This window comes from Trachymyrmex cornetzi, unplaced genomic scaffold (genome assembly GCF_001594075.2).
Source record: "Trachymyrmex cornetzi isolate Tcor2-1 unplaced genomic scaffold, Tcor1.1 scaffold18, whole genome shotgun sequence".
Classification (NCBI taxonomy): Eukaryota; Metazoa; Arthropoda; class Insecta; order Hymenoptera; family Formicidae; genus Trachymyrmex; species Trachymyrmex cornetzi.
This window is the reverse complement of record NW_017296418.1, coordinates 212,284-230,575: the sequence shown is the minus strand read 5'-3', so window position 1 is coordinate 230,575 and position 18,292 is coordinate 212,284. Positions and strand designations below refer to the sequence as shown.

At 31.7% G+C, this 18,292-nt stretch overlaps 1 protein-coding gene across 4 annotated transcripts in view; it reads right to left on the bottom strand.

Annotated features, from left to right (window-relative positions):
- Nucleotides 1-18,292, bottom strand: part of Nrx-1 (neurexin 1) — a 276,011-nt gene that overhangs the window by 145,495 nt on the left and 112,224 nt on the right. For all 4 annotated transcript variants that reach the window (XM_018504691.1, XM_018504692.1, XM_018504693.1 and 1 more), the window contains exon 3: nt 10,700-10,841. In XM_018504691.1, the coding sequence (XP_018360193.1) occupies nt 10,700-10,841 (142 nt within the window). The remainder of the gene's footprint in view (nt 1-10,699; nt 10,842-18,292) is intronic.

The window sequence follows — 18,292 nt, the reverse complement described above, 5'->3', positions numbered from 1 at the left end:
ATTCGTTTTACTAGGCTGCGTTTGGAAACTTCACCCGAGTGCCTGAGTGTATCATTTTAACATGTTTTATATCTAATAAAGGTAGAATGATCAGTGCCTGTTTCATAGTCAGGATTTACATTTAAGGTTTATTTAAATTGATCTTCAAATATTCTATGAATTATTAATTCTATCGACTACACAGCATCTAAAGTTAAACTTAAGGAAGCCTTGAATTTAAAGTCTTATGAGCCTTCTACAATAAGCCATTAGTCATAAATCAGAAATCAGAAGCTAAAAATTGAGCAATCACACAGTCGTCAATTTTTAGCTTTTAATTTATGATTAATGGCTTATTGTAGAAGACCCGTAGTTGTGAATACGGACAATGGACACTCGGTTAAAAAGTTTTTAAACGCAGCCGAAAGTTCGTGCACGGAGAAAATTTTATATTAAGTTTTAAATTACACACTTTACTATGTCTTGTATTTTCGATGGACTCTCACAACATGATTCCGACTTAACTTTTACTATGGTAATACTAATTTTTATCACATAAATAAAGTAATTATTTTGTTAAGCCATATTCTAACATAAAAATAGTTAATTTTTACTATGGTACGCAAACAAAATTTGCTAGGTATATTTGATTTTGCAATAAAAAATTTTTACTACGAAAAAGTGTAAAAATTATGTTATATTAGGTGTTAAACTTAATTTCTGCCGTTTTTCGTCTCCAAAATTGATTTGTTTCGAAGGGAAATACCTTAATCAAAGTATTATTAATAAAGTATTATTAATTAGTAATAAAGTAGAAAATGGAGGAAATTACTTTGATTAAGGTATTCATTCATCTTCCCTTCGAAACAAATTAATTTTGTAGACGAAAAACGGCAGGAATCAAGTTTAATATCTAATATATAACTTTCTCCGTGTGGAAATTGAATTCCGCGTAACGGAAAACGCGTGACGCCTCTGATTGGTTACGCGTATGGGGTGACGTTGCCTGCAAGGTCAGCAACGTTCGTACTTTTTCGATCACTTACGCAGCGTCGCGGAGACGGAGCGGATCGATTGTGATTGATCCAGTCGAGCGGGGCGTCGTAACGTGTTTAATTGGCGAGTAATTTGTCGAAATTAGTCCCGACATTTCAATATTTGTTAACGGAGCGGCATAAATACGGCATTAATATACCGGGACGATGTATCGTGGCGGTATTCGGCGAGATTTGTCCAACTGCGATTCGTGGCGTCGGCCGATCGATTCGATAATCACCTTTCAGTTGCACTCCACGGATATTTGCCCCTACAGCATTTTGACTAGCATTTACTCATATCTACATATTATTCTCGATACGATAATCTCGACGCTAAAACGCAACAGCATGCTGCGCCCATAAAATAATTCGGAAGGAACGGGACAATTATCCGACAAATGATCGTCAATTAAACGTCGAATCAACGTTTAATTGATGGCGAATTCGTTGATATTACGTCGTATTGATTCGCCCATAGACATATAAGATAGACCCAGCATCCGTATACTTTTCTATAGTATATGCTGGGTTTGGCAGAACGGTGCGAGAGGCAAAATATCGGGGCAACCTGTCTTTCTCTGCGCGCGCATCTTGACAATCTTAACAAAATCAAAATGGCTGCCTACTTTAGAATTGTCTGTATTCTTTGCACCTATTATTAATAACTGTTAGTATTGTTTCTTTTGTAAAAAAAATTGAATATGGAGACGTGCAACGCATGTGGGTATCAAAAGAAATTTGAAACAGGAAAAAATATTCTTTCAGACGTAAATAAAATATTTTAACCTCTACTTATGTATATGCATACAATACGTACAACATATGCTTCATTTAAGCGTAACAGAATATTTTTTCCTTGCCCATCAGAATACTGGGTGACGCAAAGTAACACAATGGGCAAAGAATCCAGACGATCCTAACGTAGTCAGCCATTTTGATTTTGTCAAGAATGTCAAGATGCACGCGCAGAGAAGGACAGGTTGCCCCGATATCTTGCCTCTCGCACCGTTCTGCCAAACCCCAACATGTACTATAGATGCTGGGTCTATGGATTCGCCTCGACATCAATTTGATAACATCATTTCTCGCTGGATGTGGTAACGAGACGCAGTGTCGCCGGAGCGTCTGAAGTTGACGCGATTCGCATAGATCGGCCATCTTGTGATCATTCGCGGAACGCGGGCGCGGGCGGGAAACGCCACAAGTTTTGGTTCCTGCACACGATTGCCAGGTTTCCAGATTTCGACTGGAGACTCCAGTTTTCGGGACCAATCTCCGGCTCTTCAGCAGACGGGAAAAATCTCCAGTTTTTCGCTCGCGTGAAGTATTTATTAATTGCATATTTAAATTACGTTGAAAGTAATAAGAAAGTCTATGATTATGTTCGGAGTTTGTTATTTTACCAATAATAAAAAAGTTTGTAATTATGTTCGCACTGTATGTAATCTTGTAATAAGAATAATAAAAAGTTCTCTGTGATTGTGTTGACACTTTATGTTGGTCAAATATTAAAGGAACAATGCCGGACGCGGCAACTGATAAACTCATAGCTTGTATGACAATCTTGTGTTTCGCGGGTTTTCTCCGTGTTCAAATCCATTCTTGGAATGCCAACGTTTCGTGAACCTTGCAGTCCACTTCATGATATCAGGCTGCTCCTCGCCCTGATGAAGTGGACTGCAAGGTTCACGAAACGTTGGCATTCCAAGAATGGATTTGAACACGGAGAAAACCCGCGAAACACAAGATTGTCATATAGGAAACACCCGTGAAAGCCTCAAGAATATTAAACTCATAGCTTCTAATAAGAAAAAACGACACGTTGATTGACTATCGTCGTGCAGAAATCATTTCGAGTGGATCGCAGCACTCCCGCGTCTTCGCGTTGTTTCTGTGTCACGAGATGTTTCGTGCGCGATTAATGTCACACAAGAAATGTTTTTTATTCCTGCACTAGATTAGATCAGAATTTTTTTTCTCGCTTTTTGCTAAATACCAAACATATCCATTTCACAAGTTTCAAAAGTGTACCCTAGCTCAGCTACAGAAAACAGAAAACTTAAAGTGTCGCACGTAATTAGCGCGCGTGAAATAATTAAGTAATTAACTATAAATTTTAATTTTTTAGTAATTAACTGTGTTTTTGTGAGTGCTGTACCCAATGCGACGAGGAAATCTGAGAGGAGGAGGAGGAGGTCTGGGAGGCATCTGGCGACGGCGGAGCAACCCTGCAGTAAGTAATATTTATCTGTTTATTTATTATATCATCCGTAAAATTGATGATTCGTTTTCGCGACGATTACTGACTCATTTTCTGTATGGTACTTCATGTGATTGATCTCTAAAACTTTTAGAATGAAAATGTCACTCTGGGTCTGAAGAGTGAAATCTGACTCTCTTAAAGATTGAAAATCGAACCACTTTTTCAAGAAGCTCAATTTTCACTCTTTAAAGTGAGATCTCAATTTCAAAGAATTTAGAGAGTGTGTAACAGCTGTTTTGAAACAAATTAAGGAAAATAGTTGATCAAATATTTATAGAAATTTTATATATTCCGAGGAAAAGATGCACAATTTTTCAAGGAAAGTTATAGAATCATTAAGTACTTGTAGTATTAAAAGTTCTTTTTGATAATTTAAGAAACATATTTATACACATTTTTTTATGTCCAAAGAAAATACATTTTTCGATAAAAGTTAATTATCAAGTATCTACTTGTAATATTAAATATCTATTTAAAAAACAAAAATTCTAAGCGTCAGTAATGTTTAATTTTAATTTTTGGAATGTTATTATAATCTGGATGTGTTTGTAATTTACAGGTCAACGTTTGTGTTCAACAACTCCGCTGTTGCACATCAGATCTGTGAGTTTTTAAATTATTTTTTATTCTAAATTGAGACAATGGATCTATGTAAAACTCTGTGTTGGATATATTTGATATTTTATTATACATAATATGTATAATAGTTTTTTTACAATACTTTTTTAAACATAATAATATAACATATCATGTATCTTATATATTATACATAATATTATGTTATATTATTACGTTTAAAAAAGTATTGTAATTATTAATATTATAAATTAAACGGCATAAAAGAGAGGATATTATACACATTATATAGTTATAACATAGATCTATTGCCACAAATGGATGGGCTAGGGCAAATTAGCATTAACATTTAATCCTGTAACATATATAACTATCAATCTATTGTGCATGCAAGAATGCACACATTTGACTCTCATGAAGCTTATTATTATTGATATATCTTTTGATCAGTTTAATCAGTTTGTTACTCGTTAGAAATAATTAATTAAAGTTTTAAATTTATTAGTTTGATTTGAATTAATAAATTATTACTTAGGCAAATAGAAGAATAAGAAAAATAAATAAATTAAAATCATGATAAAATATATTGATATTTCTTAAAAATAAAAGTTCTATTTATGTATTCTTAATTCGTATGCTATTCATATCTGATCGACGACGAAAATCAAAAGAGGATATTTATGAATCTTTTTGTGTGTATTTATATCAAGTAAATATATAAATTATTATTTTTTGTATATACATCAGAAAATATTGTAATTTTAATTTAATTTAATTTTTAATTATGTTTCTTTATTTCTCTCTCTTCTGCCCTTATTCAAGATATCTGTTTAACAGAATTTAAGGTCTGCATTTGGTTTTCTTTTTCCAGACTTAAGTATTAGATAAAATATTAGATAATAAAGATATATATTCAAAGAGAGATTTTCACATATACATCCTAAATATTAGATGTTGAACTTAATTCCTGCCACTCGCTTAATTTAAAACAATGTTCTACACCTTTAAAAAATCTAAAAAATAATTTTTATAATGTAATATGCTAAGAAGTTTGACACACTTTTTAGCATATTACATTATAAAAATTTTTTTTTAGATTTTTTAAAGGTGTGGAACATTGTTTTAAATTAAGCGAGCGGCAGGAATTAAGTTCAACACCTAATATATATAGTCTCTGTCTCTCCCTATATAAAAGTACAGACTATTATATAGTTATCTTACATATTCCAATTAATTTATTCAATTAGGAACGCGTTAATAATTATGAAGTATTTATTATTAAAATATGACAATTTTATGCTGATTTTCCATAGCTTATCCATTTTTAAATAATTTTTTATATGTATATCAAGTATCACTTGATTCAAGATAAAATGATATGAGATTCAAATTAAAATTTCATTGCAGAACAAAAGAAATTTTCATATAAATTATATCAAAGTTAATCAATTACATGTCAAGTATATTAAAATATTTAAATAACAAAAGAAAAATTTGTTATGTTTTGTATTAAAATTAATTTTCTGAAATAGCGTATTAACAATATAATAACGGGATATTTATAACTATAATATTAAAATTCATAAAGATGTGTGTAAAGAACATTGAAAATTCATGCTGGTAGTAATATTAATTGCTAAAGGTTCATTAATTGTTTTGGATCTCATATTATTAATTACTAATGGTATCATCAACTATGATATTTGGTGGTATTATACTATATTTTGGACATAGACGGCAAATATTTGTCCAAAGTTTGTTTTAATTATAAACCTGCTTGAAATTAACATTTTTATCATATTGTCATATGCAAATAATTTATTAAATAATAATGTTATTTTTTTATTGAATTAGAAATTTTCCAATTTATTTTGAAGTATAAAATCATAATAATACGTAATAATATGTATAAATTCGAAAGGGTGAGATAACAGATAGAGTGTGAAGTTTAATGATTACATTCATTACAACAGAAATCTTACTTAGTATATTAAAGGATCTTCTGTTTTTGTAATGCACTAATGGAAACTACATAGGGGGACTATAATTTCACCTAAACGATTTCTGTACAAACAAAGTAGAGCAATAAAATACGCATCTAAATTAGTTCTAAATATCGGTGAATAAATAATAACTAAACGGTTGTTGCCATAATGATATAAAAGTAATTTAACTTGTTAACTTATTAAACAATTTCATTCGTATTTCGAATGTACTTATACATAATAAAAACATATATAATTAAATATTTAACATCGTTAATAATACTATTATTGGTATTATCGATTAGTTTTCATCTGCAAGTTGTGTGTTATGCTACTTAAGTCATTGCATTCAATTTCGCATTGATGAAGAATCTATTCGGTTGTATCCAAGGGGTCTATATATGTATATGGAAACATTTTAACTAGAGCTACGATCTACTGATTACTCGTACTCATATCTCTACCACCACTGCACCACGTTATTGTGGATGCTTTGGTTTTGTAATTAGCGAGACTCACTGTAATCCCAAGCCCAGTAATCGCCAGCACCCGCCGTGGGCAGCACCGTGCTCCATGTCTCTATGTGAGAACAGAAAGAAAGAAAGAACGAAAGTAAAGAACTGAACCATGCGTCAATCGTTCGTGAAAAGATCCTTATGCATTTTTTAGAAAAAAGGGAAAGAAACCAATGGAGCACCGCTTGGTAATTTAAATGCTGAAAAAACTTTCACGCGATTGCAATTGTTATAAAATTGCCTTCCTAGCGGCAGCTCCACGCTGCACGAATATCGGGTGTTAAACAACGAAGTTTCTCCGTGTGAAATGCCGTGTAAAGTTGAATCACTTTGTCCAGATAACGATTCGCCGCGAACATAAACTCTTGATTATCCTGTTTGAAATAGATAATGCGAAACGAGTGGTTTTTGTACTTTGTTTTACTCATATAGTCACTCAATATCTGATCTCTCGATTTTTCATTTTATATTTTTGTTTTCTAAGGAAAATTGAAACAGAGTCATTTCAAATACTATTCAGTATTACGACTTACTTTAAGCAATATTAATTATAGGCTCGTGCTGTGCAATGCAATGCATTATAGCAGCCGTCGAATCTCTTTTCTTCTCCTTTCTCATGTACACGTATATTCCTACCTTTTTCTCATTGTCAGCAGTGGTAGTATTCAATTTTCTGCGATATTTGTTGAGAAATCCCGGTAGACTGATTATTTTTACCCTAATAAATTCTGAACTTCCTTTTTCTTTGTGCTTCAACCCTCATTTCTAGCTTCGCTATTTTATCTTGCGCGTCTGTAACACTCTCATCCCTTTCTGCACCCCCTTCCATTTCCTTCTTCCTTTTTCCTCTATTCGTTTCAACATGGTCATTAAGGCTGGAAATTACATTATATCGCGCATAACGACTGTGCCTGTCAGACACGACAAGGACAATCGCGCCTGCAAAAAGCTGTTAAGAGAGGAATTAAAATGAAATTGTCCTGGTTCCTTTTGCGAAGAGTCGTCTTTGAAGTTTCGCGTTCTTCTGGACGATGTCTCAGTAGCGACAAAAGACTCGGCCGTGAGTTCGCAAAGATTCGCAATTATCAGTGAAATAAAGCTTTGAATAAACATTCTACGCTGCAATTTTCGATAAAGAAAGATTGTTTATTCGCGGTATGAAGAGAGGTACTCTTTTTCTATAGTGAACTCTCAACTCAATATTGTGAACTGCATAACTAATTTTTATTTAGCATGTTTACTTATTGCATCAAGAGTAATGAAAGGAAGAAATCGAATATAATTTGAATATTTTTTAAAAACAGTTTTATATAATGTGTGTGTACTATAATAATACGTGATAAAGTTAGAATATATAATTAATTAATTTTTTTAAATTGAACGATAATTTGCATATTTATTTGTTATGCGGGACCACATGAATTTACCGCTAACACGATTTACAGTAACTTACATCATAAATATACATATCTTAAAACCGTATATCATACCCTACATCTGTCACGCGCAGTAATGGAAAGTCTGCTAGTAGTAAAATTACCACTAATGTATAGTTGGAAATAACGTTTTGTGAACCACACGAAAACTCGAGAAAATACAAAATTTTATCGCAGAAAGTAAATCGCAATTAAAGTAGATCCGGTACGTTGCTTATCTACGGAAAATATAATCTCGCTTTTCGCTATTAAATCTGTCGAGTGCACAGCTTTCTGAATTTTGTAAGAAGGAAAATCCCGAGGACGCATTTCGTAAATTATAATAATACTACATTTCTCTTTTTATTGTAAAATATAATGTTTGATGATATTAGAAAGCGTATAGAAGGGTTTGAGAAGTCAGTTGTAATATTTATAACTGATTGAAATTAATATTTGCTGTAATATAAAACACAGAATTATAATTTATTGTAAAAATATTATGAGAATCTATTCCGAAATGAATCCTTCCGATTCAAATTTCGGTCCGAATTTCAATACACAGTAAAAAAGAAAATGTTAGTTAATTTTAACATTTTTTACATGTTCCAGGACATCCACTCTAAATTTTGAGTTAAAGTAACTCATTCGTCTTGTGTTGTTTGTTAACGAATTAGTAATGTTAAATAATTGACACAATACTTTACATTTATATTTGTTATTTTGATTTTAAGGGTGATTTAAAACTAACGTATAAAATAAGTAGAGTACATAGAAGAGTAGTTGCAGTAACTCGTAAGAAAATGTTAATAAAACATTTTTGTTCGTATAATGTGAATAAAAAAATTCTTACATGTTAAATTGACTTTGAGATATATAGATTAATTGAAACAATTGTGTGTTAAAAATATTCAAAATAATATTCTATTTTTAATTGACATATGCAATTGTTCGAAAGGTGACATGAATCTAACACATCAAAATGTTACAAAAATAATAACGTATCAGTTGTATGTTAATTTTACATTGAAGTAATAATCAAAATGTGGTAACACAAGAAAAATTCTACATACGGACGCACGATTTTTTACTGTGTACGTTTCTACAATGCGAACGCTTAAAAATCCGTAAATGAATATTGATCTTACACTATTCTTTTATAACGATTGAGCCTTCTTTTAGTCATCATATCGAATGACAAGAACAAATGCATAAATTTTTGCATACCTATTTCGCCTCTCACATTCGCGATTCAAATCCCTTCCGCTATAACGACTCCTTGTGCGCGCACCTCATTAACGGGGAAGAAGTCTGATTGTAATTATCGGAAACGTCTTGGAACGACCCCGACTTTGCTCGGTTTCTCTAATTGCCAATGGCTTACGAGAGGGAAAAATCATTCTGGAACACCATCTCGCTTCTGCAGCTGTCGACAATTACGCCTCATTAGGCGACGCGCGTTCTCGCGAATATACGCATAGGAGTTAACGAGAAATGCACACCCAACGTATAGTTGCGTCCAAGCGTTTTATCATTGAAGGTAACGATCGATTGAGTGGAATATGAGAAAGAGAATAAAAACGGCAACAGCTAAAGCACACCTCGTAATACGTTTGCTACGTGACAGAATGTAAAATGTAGAGAAATGATGAATATTTGAAGAAAACATCCTCCGTTTTTACCGAGCCTTGAGTGAGCGATTGATATTTAATTGAATGGGACGCGATCTATTAATAAATTATCGGTCACAAAAAAAATCGAAGGACACAAAAGTTGAAAGAGTGTTACGGATAGGTTATAAATAAATGAAACGCAGATTGTTTGAAAGTAATATCAAAATCATACAGAATTAATTTGTATGGATAAATATCAAAGGTAAAATAAAATTGCAGCCTTGACGTGAAACGCTTTTAATAAATTGTAGTGTGAATGCTACAATTTATTATTCCGACAATTTAAAATTTTTATAGAAATAATTAAACTCTCATTTATAAATTATAATTACGAAGACATTTTAAATTTATTTTATTAATAAAGCGTCTTGAATAATATTCTAAATCTTTTAATCTGTAAATAGTAGCTTGTTCGATTTATCACGATTTATTTATTAGGTTCTGTGTATATTTTTGGTTAAAACTGTATATTCGTATTAAGTAGCTTGGAACGAATGCGGATTGTATATCTCTAGTTAAATTATACGTAATGCACACAAACAATGAAAATGTTCTTGTTTCTGCTTCATATCTTTATCAGCGATTTTGTTTTATTCTCGTTATCTTTAGAATGGCATAGGAAAAATTAATTTCTTTTTTCTTTGTTCAAATATTTTTGAGTAGTTTATGCTCCTTTAATTATAAAAAGTTCGACTCGCAAACGAGTAAGAAAAGATAGTAATTTAATCCATATTTACTTAGTGTCATGATATTTTTAAAGTAATTATTTTTAAATGTAAATTAATGGTAAATATATAAACATGGCAATTTACAGGACGATAAAGAAGTTTGGCCACAAAGTTTTGTGTTTATCGAATCATTAATGTATATATATATTCGTAAAAGAACAAACTCTGAATTTTTTGTTAGTAATATCTTATTAAATACGAAAAATATAATAACTAAAATAGCCGTCATAAAACCTCCCAGCCAAATAAAGGTCTTGAGTTCACCAAGAGATGAAAATTTTTTGGTGCAGTCTATTTTGGTATTTAATATGAGATACAGTAGGTAAGTAACATTAACACTTTAGAATTTATGTTTTTAAATATACATTACTATAATATTTTGACATCAAAACGACGACAAATAACACATTAGCTGTGTAATAATTTGACAAACATACAAAACTTTGTCACACAAACTTTTTTGTTACTCTGTATATTAATATCATATTTTAAAAAAATTCAGATTATTAAAAGTTTAGATTTACTAACCTTTCTCGCAATATGCGCCTTCATAATCGCCGGTGCGACACTCACAGATCGGTCCACTGTCTGTAGAAATGCAAATGCCACCGTGCTGACACGGATCGCGAGTTTCACAGGCATCTGTCGTATTCGCCATATTACGTAAACTCTGTAACAGATATTAGTTCATAAAGTTATAACAAATGATATCATTTAATATACTTAGATATCAAAAGATATTAATAAAAACATTCGAATAATGATACGGAAAACTCTTTCGTAATGAGATTCTTAATGAGATCATGAATAATAAAATTATAACTTTGAATTGGCAACTGTATAGTATAAATAAAAAATGAGCATTGAATAGAAAAATATTTCAATTTAATTATATTTCCATTTCAGTTATATTTGCTATGCATGGTTTAAAAAATTTATTGTATGGGAAAAATATTTATGATTATACAGATTAGCAAATTAATAATTAAATTAACGCAGATAAAAAACAAGAAATAGAAAAAAGAAGTATTACTCTGCATTATCTAATTAAAAACGTTACATCATATATTACAGGAAAACTGCATAATGGTCAAACTATAAATATACCTTTATTAAAGGCGTCTTGAATGCAGATATTCTCAAATTATTCCTATTATTGCGTGCCACAATTTTCATATTATGCAGCAAACAGACTTTCTGACATGGATATATTAGCTGTAGAAATATAACTTCTTAACATGAATTCAAGAAAGATTCACTGTGCATGTGGTAAGAGTGGGAGAGTAATATTTACTTATTTTTTACTTCACGCGATACTATCTGCAATATTTCGACATTAGGCTGATGCGGCTATTTAAAAATATTTAATTCATTAGAATACATTTCGTTTTTACGGCATTTGATATGTAACTACTAATGATGTGCCTTTTTTACTATTCATATAAAGTACGATAAATACATTTAAGTATATTTAAACTTTGCTTTCATGACACATTACAAAAAATTTTTATTTAAGCAGCAATGTTGAAAAAAATTTCTTTCCGTCTCCGAAATAAATAATAGATGATACATTTGATATGTTTGCTTGTGCAATATCGCTTGCAATATTCAGCGTGATATTACGCAGCGACGAAAATTAAAGAGAAGGTAGAAAAATAACGTACTTTAGTTTGAAGAAGAACTCGGCATTTTTTCAATTTACATTTATCTTTATTTCGAGACCTTATACGCGGCTGTTCGGGGGCAAGGAATAATAAACGAACGCGGTACGCGCCGTCGCGGTAAACATCTTTTTTTACGATTCATTTATCTTGACAGTGCACTTTCAGCACTGCAACTCACTTTGCACCGTGCACCGTCGCGTTTTAAGTCGCGCAAACGAGATTTTTTTCACTCCCAGGAGCCGGCCGCAACCGACTTTTATGGATGCTCTTTGCACTGAGAATAAGCAGGACGTTGATCTTATTCTTCAAGTTCTTTAACGTTGGTCCCAACTCGATTTGAGTCTGCAAAATTAGATAGAAGGAATTCGTCGCGGATCATTTTGCTCCAATATAGGCTAATTCTAAAAATGGATCATCCGAGAGTTATATCTACATATGTATATTTAGTTCGATATTCAAAATAACATAATTTTTATAATTAATTTCTAAATATTAATTAGTGAAAGTGAACTGAGAAATATTCAACACAAATGAGTGAAGAAGGCCATACTCGATCGGGACGAATCTTGGTACCTAATGGATTGTATGGATTTTTTTTTATTAAAAAAGTATTACACGTATTCTTTTATAAAATGGAAATTTATGAAAAAATTATAGATATTTCTGTATTGCGCATTTAAAAGTAATACAAGTTTTGCGATTTATAACCTACAAAATCAAAAATTGTTTGTATAAAAAATATATATATTTATAAAAAATAAAGATAAAATGAGAAAATTTGTATTTAAATTATAAAATTGCTGCATATTGAACTTTTATACTATATTATTATATAATATTCATATATAATGAATATGTAATATATAATATTCATTTTAATACGGAAAATATAAATTTTCAATTCTAATCACTTTTTGTAAAGGCTATCTCATGGTACATCGCCTAACTTAAAATTTTAATTTGATCGTTAAAAATTTAATACTATATTTCTTATACATTTCGTGGAAAAAGATGATCATGCGGTGATTGATAAAATATCCACGACTGTTTTTGTGAAAAATCCGTTAAATACTTCCGTTGAAGAATTAAGAGTCAAATAAAACCTTAATTTTCGCGAAAACAGCGTTGAACTTGCGTTGAATGAATTATCTTTGTGCAATCAAGCGCCCGCAAATCCGGCCGATAAGACAACTACGGAAATTACGATTCTCATCTTTTGCGCACGATTCTAACTTCTATCGGTAAAGTTCGCGTTACGTACCTGTTTGGCCGGCGGATATAAATATTTAAACTTCTAATTTCTCAAGAATATACCGTAATTTCTATCCATAAAATCACTCGCGCGTTTGAGGCTAAACTAACAGCCAACGTAAGTGCAAGTTTGCTGTATTATTACTTACTTCTTCGAAAAACGTCGGGCTATAATTAGTCCAATTAATAGCAGGCAGGCTTTCTCCTTAATTACTAATGAGTTATTAATGTCGTTCACTCTCGGAACGTTTTCTTCGACATTTTTTTATGATTGCTCGATCATAAGGAATTTAGTCGCTGGAGCGATGCGGTTGCACGTGTCGGGTCACGAGGTCAATCGCGCCGCTGTGCTCTATTATTGCGGCCAGGTTGGATTTGAGAGTTGGCAAGTGGCCATCGCAGAATACGGAATAGTAATCTTAGCGATGACGCGAAAGGAGACGATATGGGTTAACTCCGTCATGCATTAAATATGTCAAATGGCAGCATAATGTATAAAGGGATTGAACTTTTTCCTTAATCAAACATTATTATCGAAGAATACGTATTGGCTCTAAATTCAGATATTCTCGTTTTTTTTTTTTCGAGCAGGTGGTGCATGGAATATGTTAGTGCAGTTTTACATAAAATGCACAATTCCATCCGAGTTAGTTTTCTAAGCCGGTTTTCTTTGTAAGCGTTTGTGATACTGAGCACGTCCGCTTTTAATAGAAATTTAATTTGAAATTTAATTATAAGTAGTAGTAGATACAACGTCGAGAAAATAGAATATTTAATGAAAATTAATTAGTGATACTTTTTTTTTTAATATTTCTTTCAAGTACTGCGAATTCAATTGAGTTATTGTAGATAAAGTCGAGCACTGTGAAATTAGTCTAATACGTATTTGTTTCTGGGCTAAGATACAGAAGGATAAAAAGACTGAGACTAACGAGTATAGACTGTACGAATATGGCCAACTAACCAAGCCTGCTTAACGAGTCGACCGCATTAATCATATTGAGCCATGCGGCGCAGAGGATTGTTAACGAGATTTCCTGCGAGAAAAGCTAATTGACGTCTAGTCGCGGCAAATTGCATTTTCGATATGACCCCGGCTTAGCCGTTCCAGGCCTCTTTCCATATTAAAATAACACGATTTATTATTTCGGACCTCCGAAAACTGACCGGATAACTATATAATATTAATTGATCGTTTGTTTTAATTAATTAAATGTACTTATTTTAATTTTTACTATTGCAATTAAGCATTGTTTAAATAAGATTAAGTATTATCAAAATTGGTGTTTTAGATTGTAAAGGTAACAAGCGATAAATTACGATTTTGTGATTAGAGAGAAATAAGTAATTTTATTTTCAAAGCAGAATAAGTGTATTCGGAACAGAAAAAATTTTGTACAAACTCCTTTCTACATATTCATGAAAATTAAAAAAAAATATAATTAAAAGTTTAGATCTTTAGATGGTAACACTGTTCGATAAAAGTTACTTTTTTTCTCTTCGAAGCAGATTTTTTTCTCAAAGAATTTTTTTCACGCTGAACACATTTTGCTACGCAAATTCTTATACCATCGACATTATATATTCAGCGCAAAAAAAATCTTCAAAATGTCTATTATAATACTTCGGAAAGAATTTGATTATTGAATAGCATATGATTTTCTAAATTCAATTGTTTTACCAATTACAAATTAACTTTTCGCATGACTACAGTTACTTTTCTTTTCAAGATCGATTTAATAAATCAACTTGAGCAATTTACGGAACAAAATTAATTAACTGCGATTAATCCAACGTGTAGGACGGAATTCAGTAAAGACAAAAGCTGCATGATGTTTATGAACTATGCGCAGCATAGTTGTGTAAAGTATGTCTACCGCTATACGAACCACAACGGAAGAGAAAATACTCGAATAAATCAAGCGATTTAATTTCAACGGGATTACACGGCGCAATCGGCCCATCCTCACGTCGGCAAGTTTTCCATCCCGGCATGTATAACGGTAATCTACCTATACCTGTAGAGTAGCGGACCGTAAATTTGGATCTTCTTAAAACTGAGTCGTTATTCTTCGATTATAAATTGAAAATCGATCGTTTTTAGAAAAGTTATTGTGCGTAACTGCGGGTAAATTCTCTGCGTGGCATGTGCGATTCTACGCAGCGTTTAGACGTGCACGACTATCACGAAACACGTATAAGATGCAGAGCGAATCTGAGCGATTACGTATGCGTCGCTAGGAACGATACAATTTTCGTGCGACACGAGTCATCCTGTCTCCGAGGATGCACATCCCAGGTGCAATGTGCATTCTTCCGACCGCAGAGCGTACCGCGAAATACGCCTGGGAACTCGGGGCCGCGGCAACTCTGATAAAGTCGGAAGAAGGGGTCTTGTACCCCGACCCGTCAGATTGTCGACAGAAACTCAGGCAATAAATAAGGCACCCACTGCGCAACTGTGGGAGCAACTGCATCTCTGCACCGTGCCGGTGCAGTACGAAACTGCGCCGTGCCAAAACTGCGCTATTTGGTTTTGACCGCGAACACGGGAACCCCGGACAACCTCCGGGCATAAACCAGCGGAGATACAGAATAAGTTGCATCAAAGGGAACTCGCTCGTTCGCTAAAGTTTCGGGCGGGGTGCGCGCGGTGCAGTTTACCGAATCAACAACCGCGATGGCTAACCGCGTTAGAATCAATGCAGCGCGATAGTACCAACCTGCCGATTGCATACACGAAGAGAATTTTTCGTTATTTTTTACCGCAAAATTCATTACAAATTTCGTCATGTTTGGTAATAAGCTTGGGACAACTTGACAATAATGAAATATTATCAGTAACGATAGATTTTTGGAAATATACGAGAGACTTTTTATAAATGATGTAGTAAAAATTATAATGCAAATTGTAAAATGTTTTGAAGTAAGTAAGTTCTAGCGTAGCTAGAGACAACGAAAATAACCGATAAATATCGATTACAGTCGATCAATTACTATGTTACATGGTAAAATTATAAGCGACTAAATTAGATTAAAAATATTATTATGCTGTATGGTAAAAATTGTATAAGCTATTTTATATATTCATGACTACTTAACATCTATTCTTTTAAAATAATAAAGAATCATAAACTGCGTAACATATTTTAAAATGTTGAAATGTTACTATACCCTTTAGTAAAATTAATAAAATATATTACATATCTTATTATGACACATATTAGTAAATTAAACTCATATACAATTCTTTGAAATACTATGTTGTCTCACTATTATCATGATTTTCAGGCTAAATTCTAAGAGAAAATTCTCTCCGTGTACTTTATTTTCGTTACTTCATTGATTTATACTGTCGCTCTGTGAGCAAGCATCGCATCTGCAGAATCAACTCTCCCCTTGATTTCCACAAAAAGTTAATTTGACGCGCGCACACCACAAAAATAAAAATATCATTATAATTAATATCATTATAATTAATTTTAAATTAAAACGAAAAAATGCTTCAGAAAATTAATATTCTCATTAAAATGAAAATAGCTTTATTATTAGCTGATTATGTATATCACGACAAAAATATTTGCATGTTTATTAATTTGTTATCACGATTTTTGCTAATTACTATACATTATTATACATGAAATGTAAAATTAAATGCTATTAATTACTTAATACAAATATGTAAAGATGTATATATATTTGTAAAAATGAGAGATATACAGATATTATAATGATATAACTTTAAAAAAAAACGTGAACATTTAAAATTTGCGGTTTTACATTTGGTTAAATAAATATATAAGGGTTTATGACAAAGTTCGACGTTAACTTTGACTAAAATCGGAAAAGTCTGCAACTTTATTCCACTTAAACTTTAAATCTTTCTATTAAACTCGACCGATTTCTTGAATCTAATAAAAATTCATATTAAAGTTCTGCATGCGTACTATATATGCAGTGGTTGCGACTATTTGAAATGTTTCAAAACATTAATGTCAATCTAATGTAAAAATCTTGCACATGATGTTATTCAGTAAAACATATATTTTAATCATAGCGAGAAATCATAGCGTATTACATTAAAAGGCAAATCTTTGTCTTGTTAACACACGGTTTTAATTAGTATAATGGATACTGTAATCAAATCACAATATAACAATATATGGACAACGTAAGTACTGGAATATTTCCTGAAAAATTATTATAGTTTGAAAATAATTAATTAAAACAATACATTTTTTTACAATATATTTATTTTATGTTATAAGAATACGGGAAATCTCTTAAAAATACAAGGTTTATTTTTATTTTTTTAAATATGAGCAGCATTATGTCTTTGTTTCATTTTAAAAGATTTTGCTACACTTAAGATAGTTGACCCATTAATCGTCAGGGTACCAGTAATCGCCATGTTTACATATTAAAGACATACTTTAGTATTTTCTATTGATCGCGCAGTTTGTTGATACTTTTATTGGTTCCAACAAGGTATTTACAATGTTGTGTTACATTATGAAACTCGTAAGTATATGAATTCACTAACAGATTAAATCGAATATGTGCAGCAACCGAGTCGATACGTGATTTTGACCAAATGCTTCATTATTAGGTTAAGAGACACCATTTGATATCTCGTGTGATTTGGAATATTGGCAACTTGTATGAGTATAAATTGAGCATCAAATTATACTTAAATCAAGATCGCAGTTTTACGTACACCATCACAAATTATTGTTTTGTACAAATTTCATATTTTTTTTTACGTGACGAGCACCGGTTCATCGAAGCACGTAATCGTTCGAGCCTGTCAATTACTGAGACTAGATGACCCGAAAAAATTCTTGTAAATAAAATAATTTTATCCAAAATCCAAATAGAAAAATCAGAACCATAATTGTTATTATCTAGACTAGAGATTTTACGGATCAGTATAATCGTCATATATAGGCATAGTCGAGTTAATAAATAGATATATGCAAACAAATAAAGAATGTCAATCACTGGATCATTTCTATGTCGATAACTGGATACGTCAAAGATGGGCACTACTCGAATAAAAACTAATTAAGTATTTATAATTCTTTTCTGTTGAAATAGTTATTAACAGTTATTGAAAATTTATAATAATGATAGTTCTAAAACAATAGTCAAAATTATCTTTATTTCTTTGTAAAAATAAATGAATTTTATTCACTTACAGCGGTTA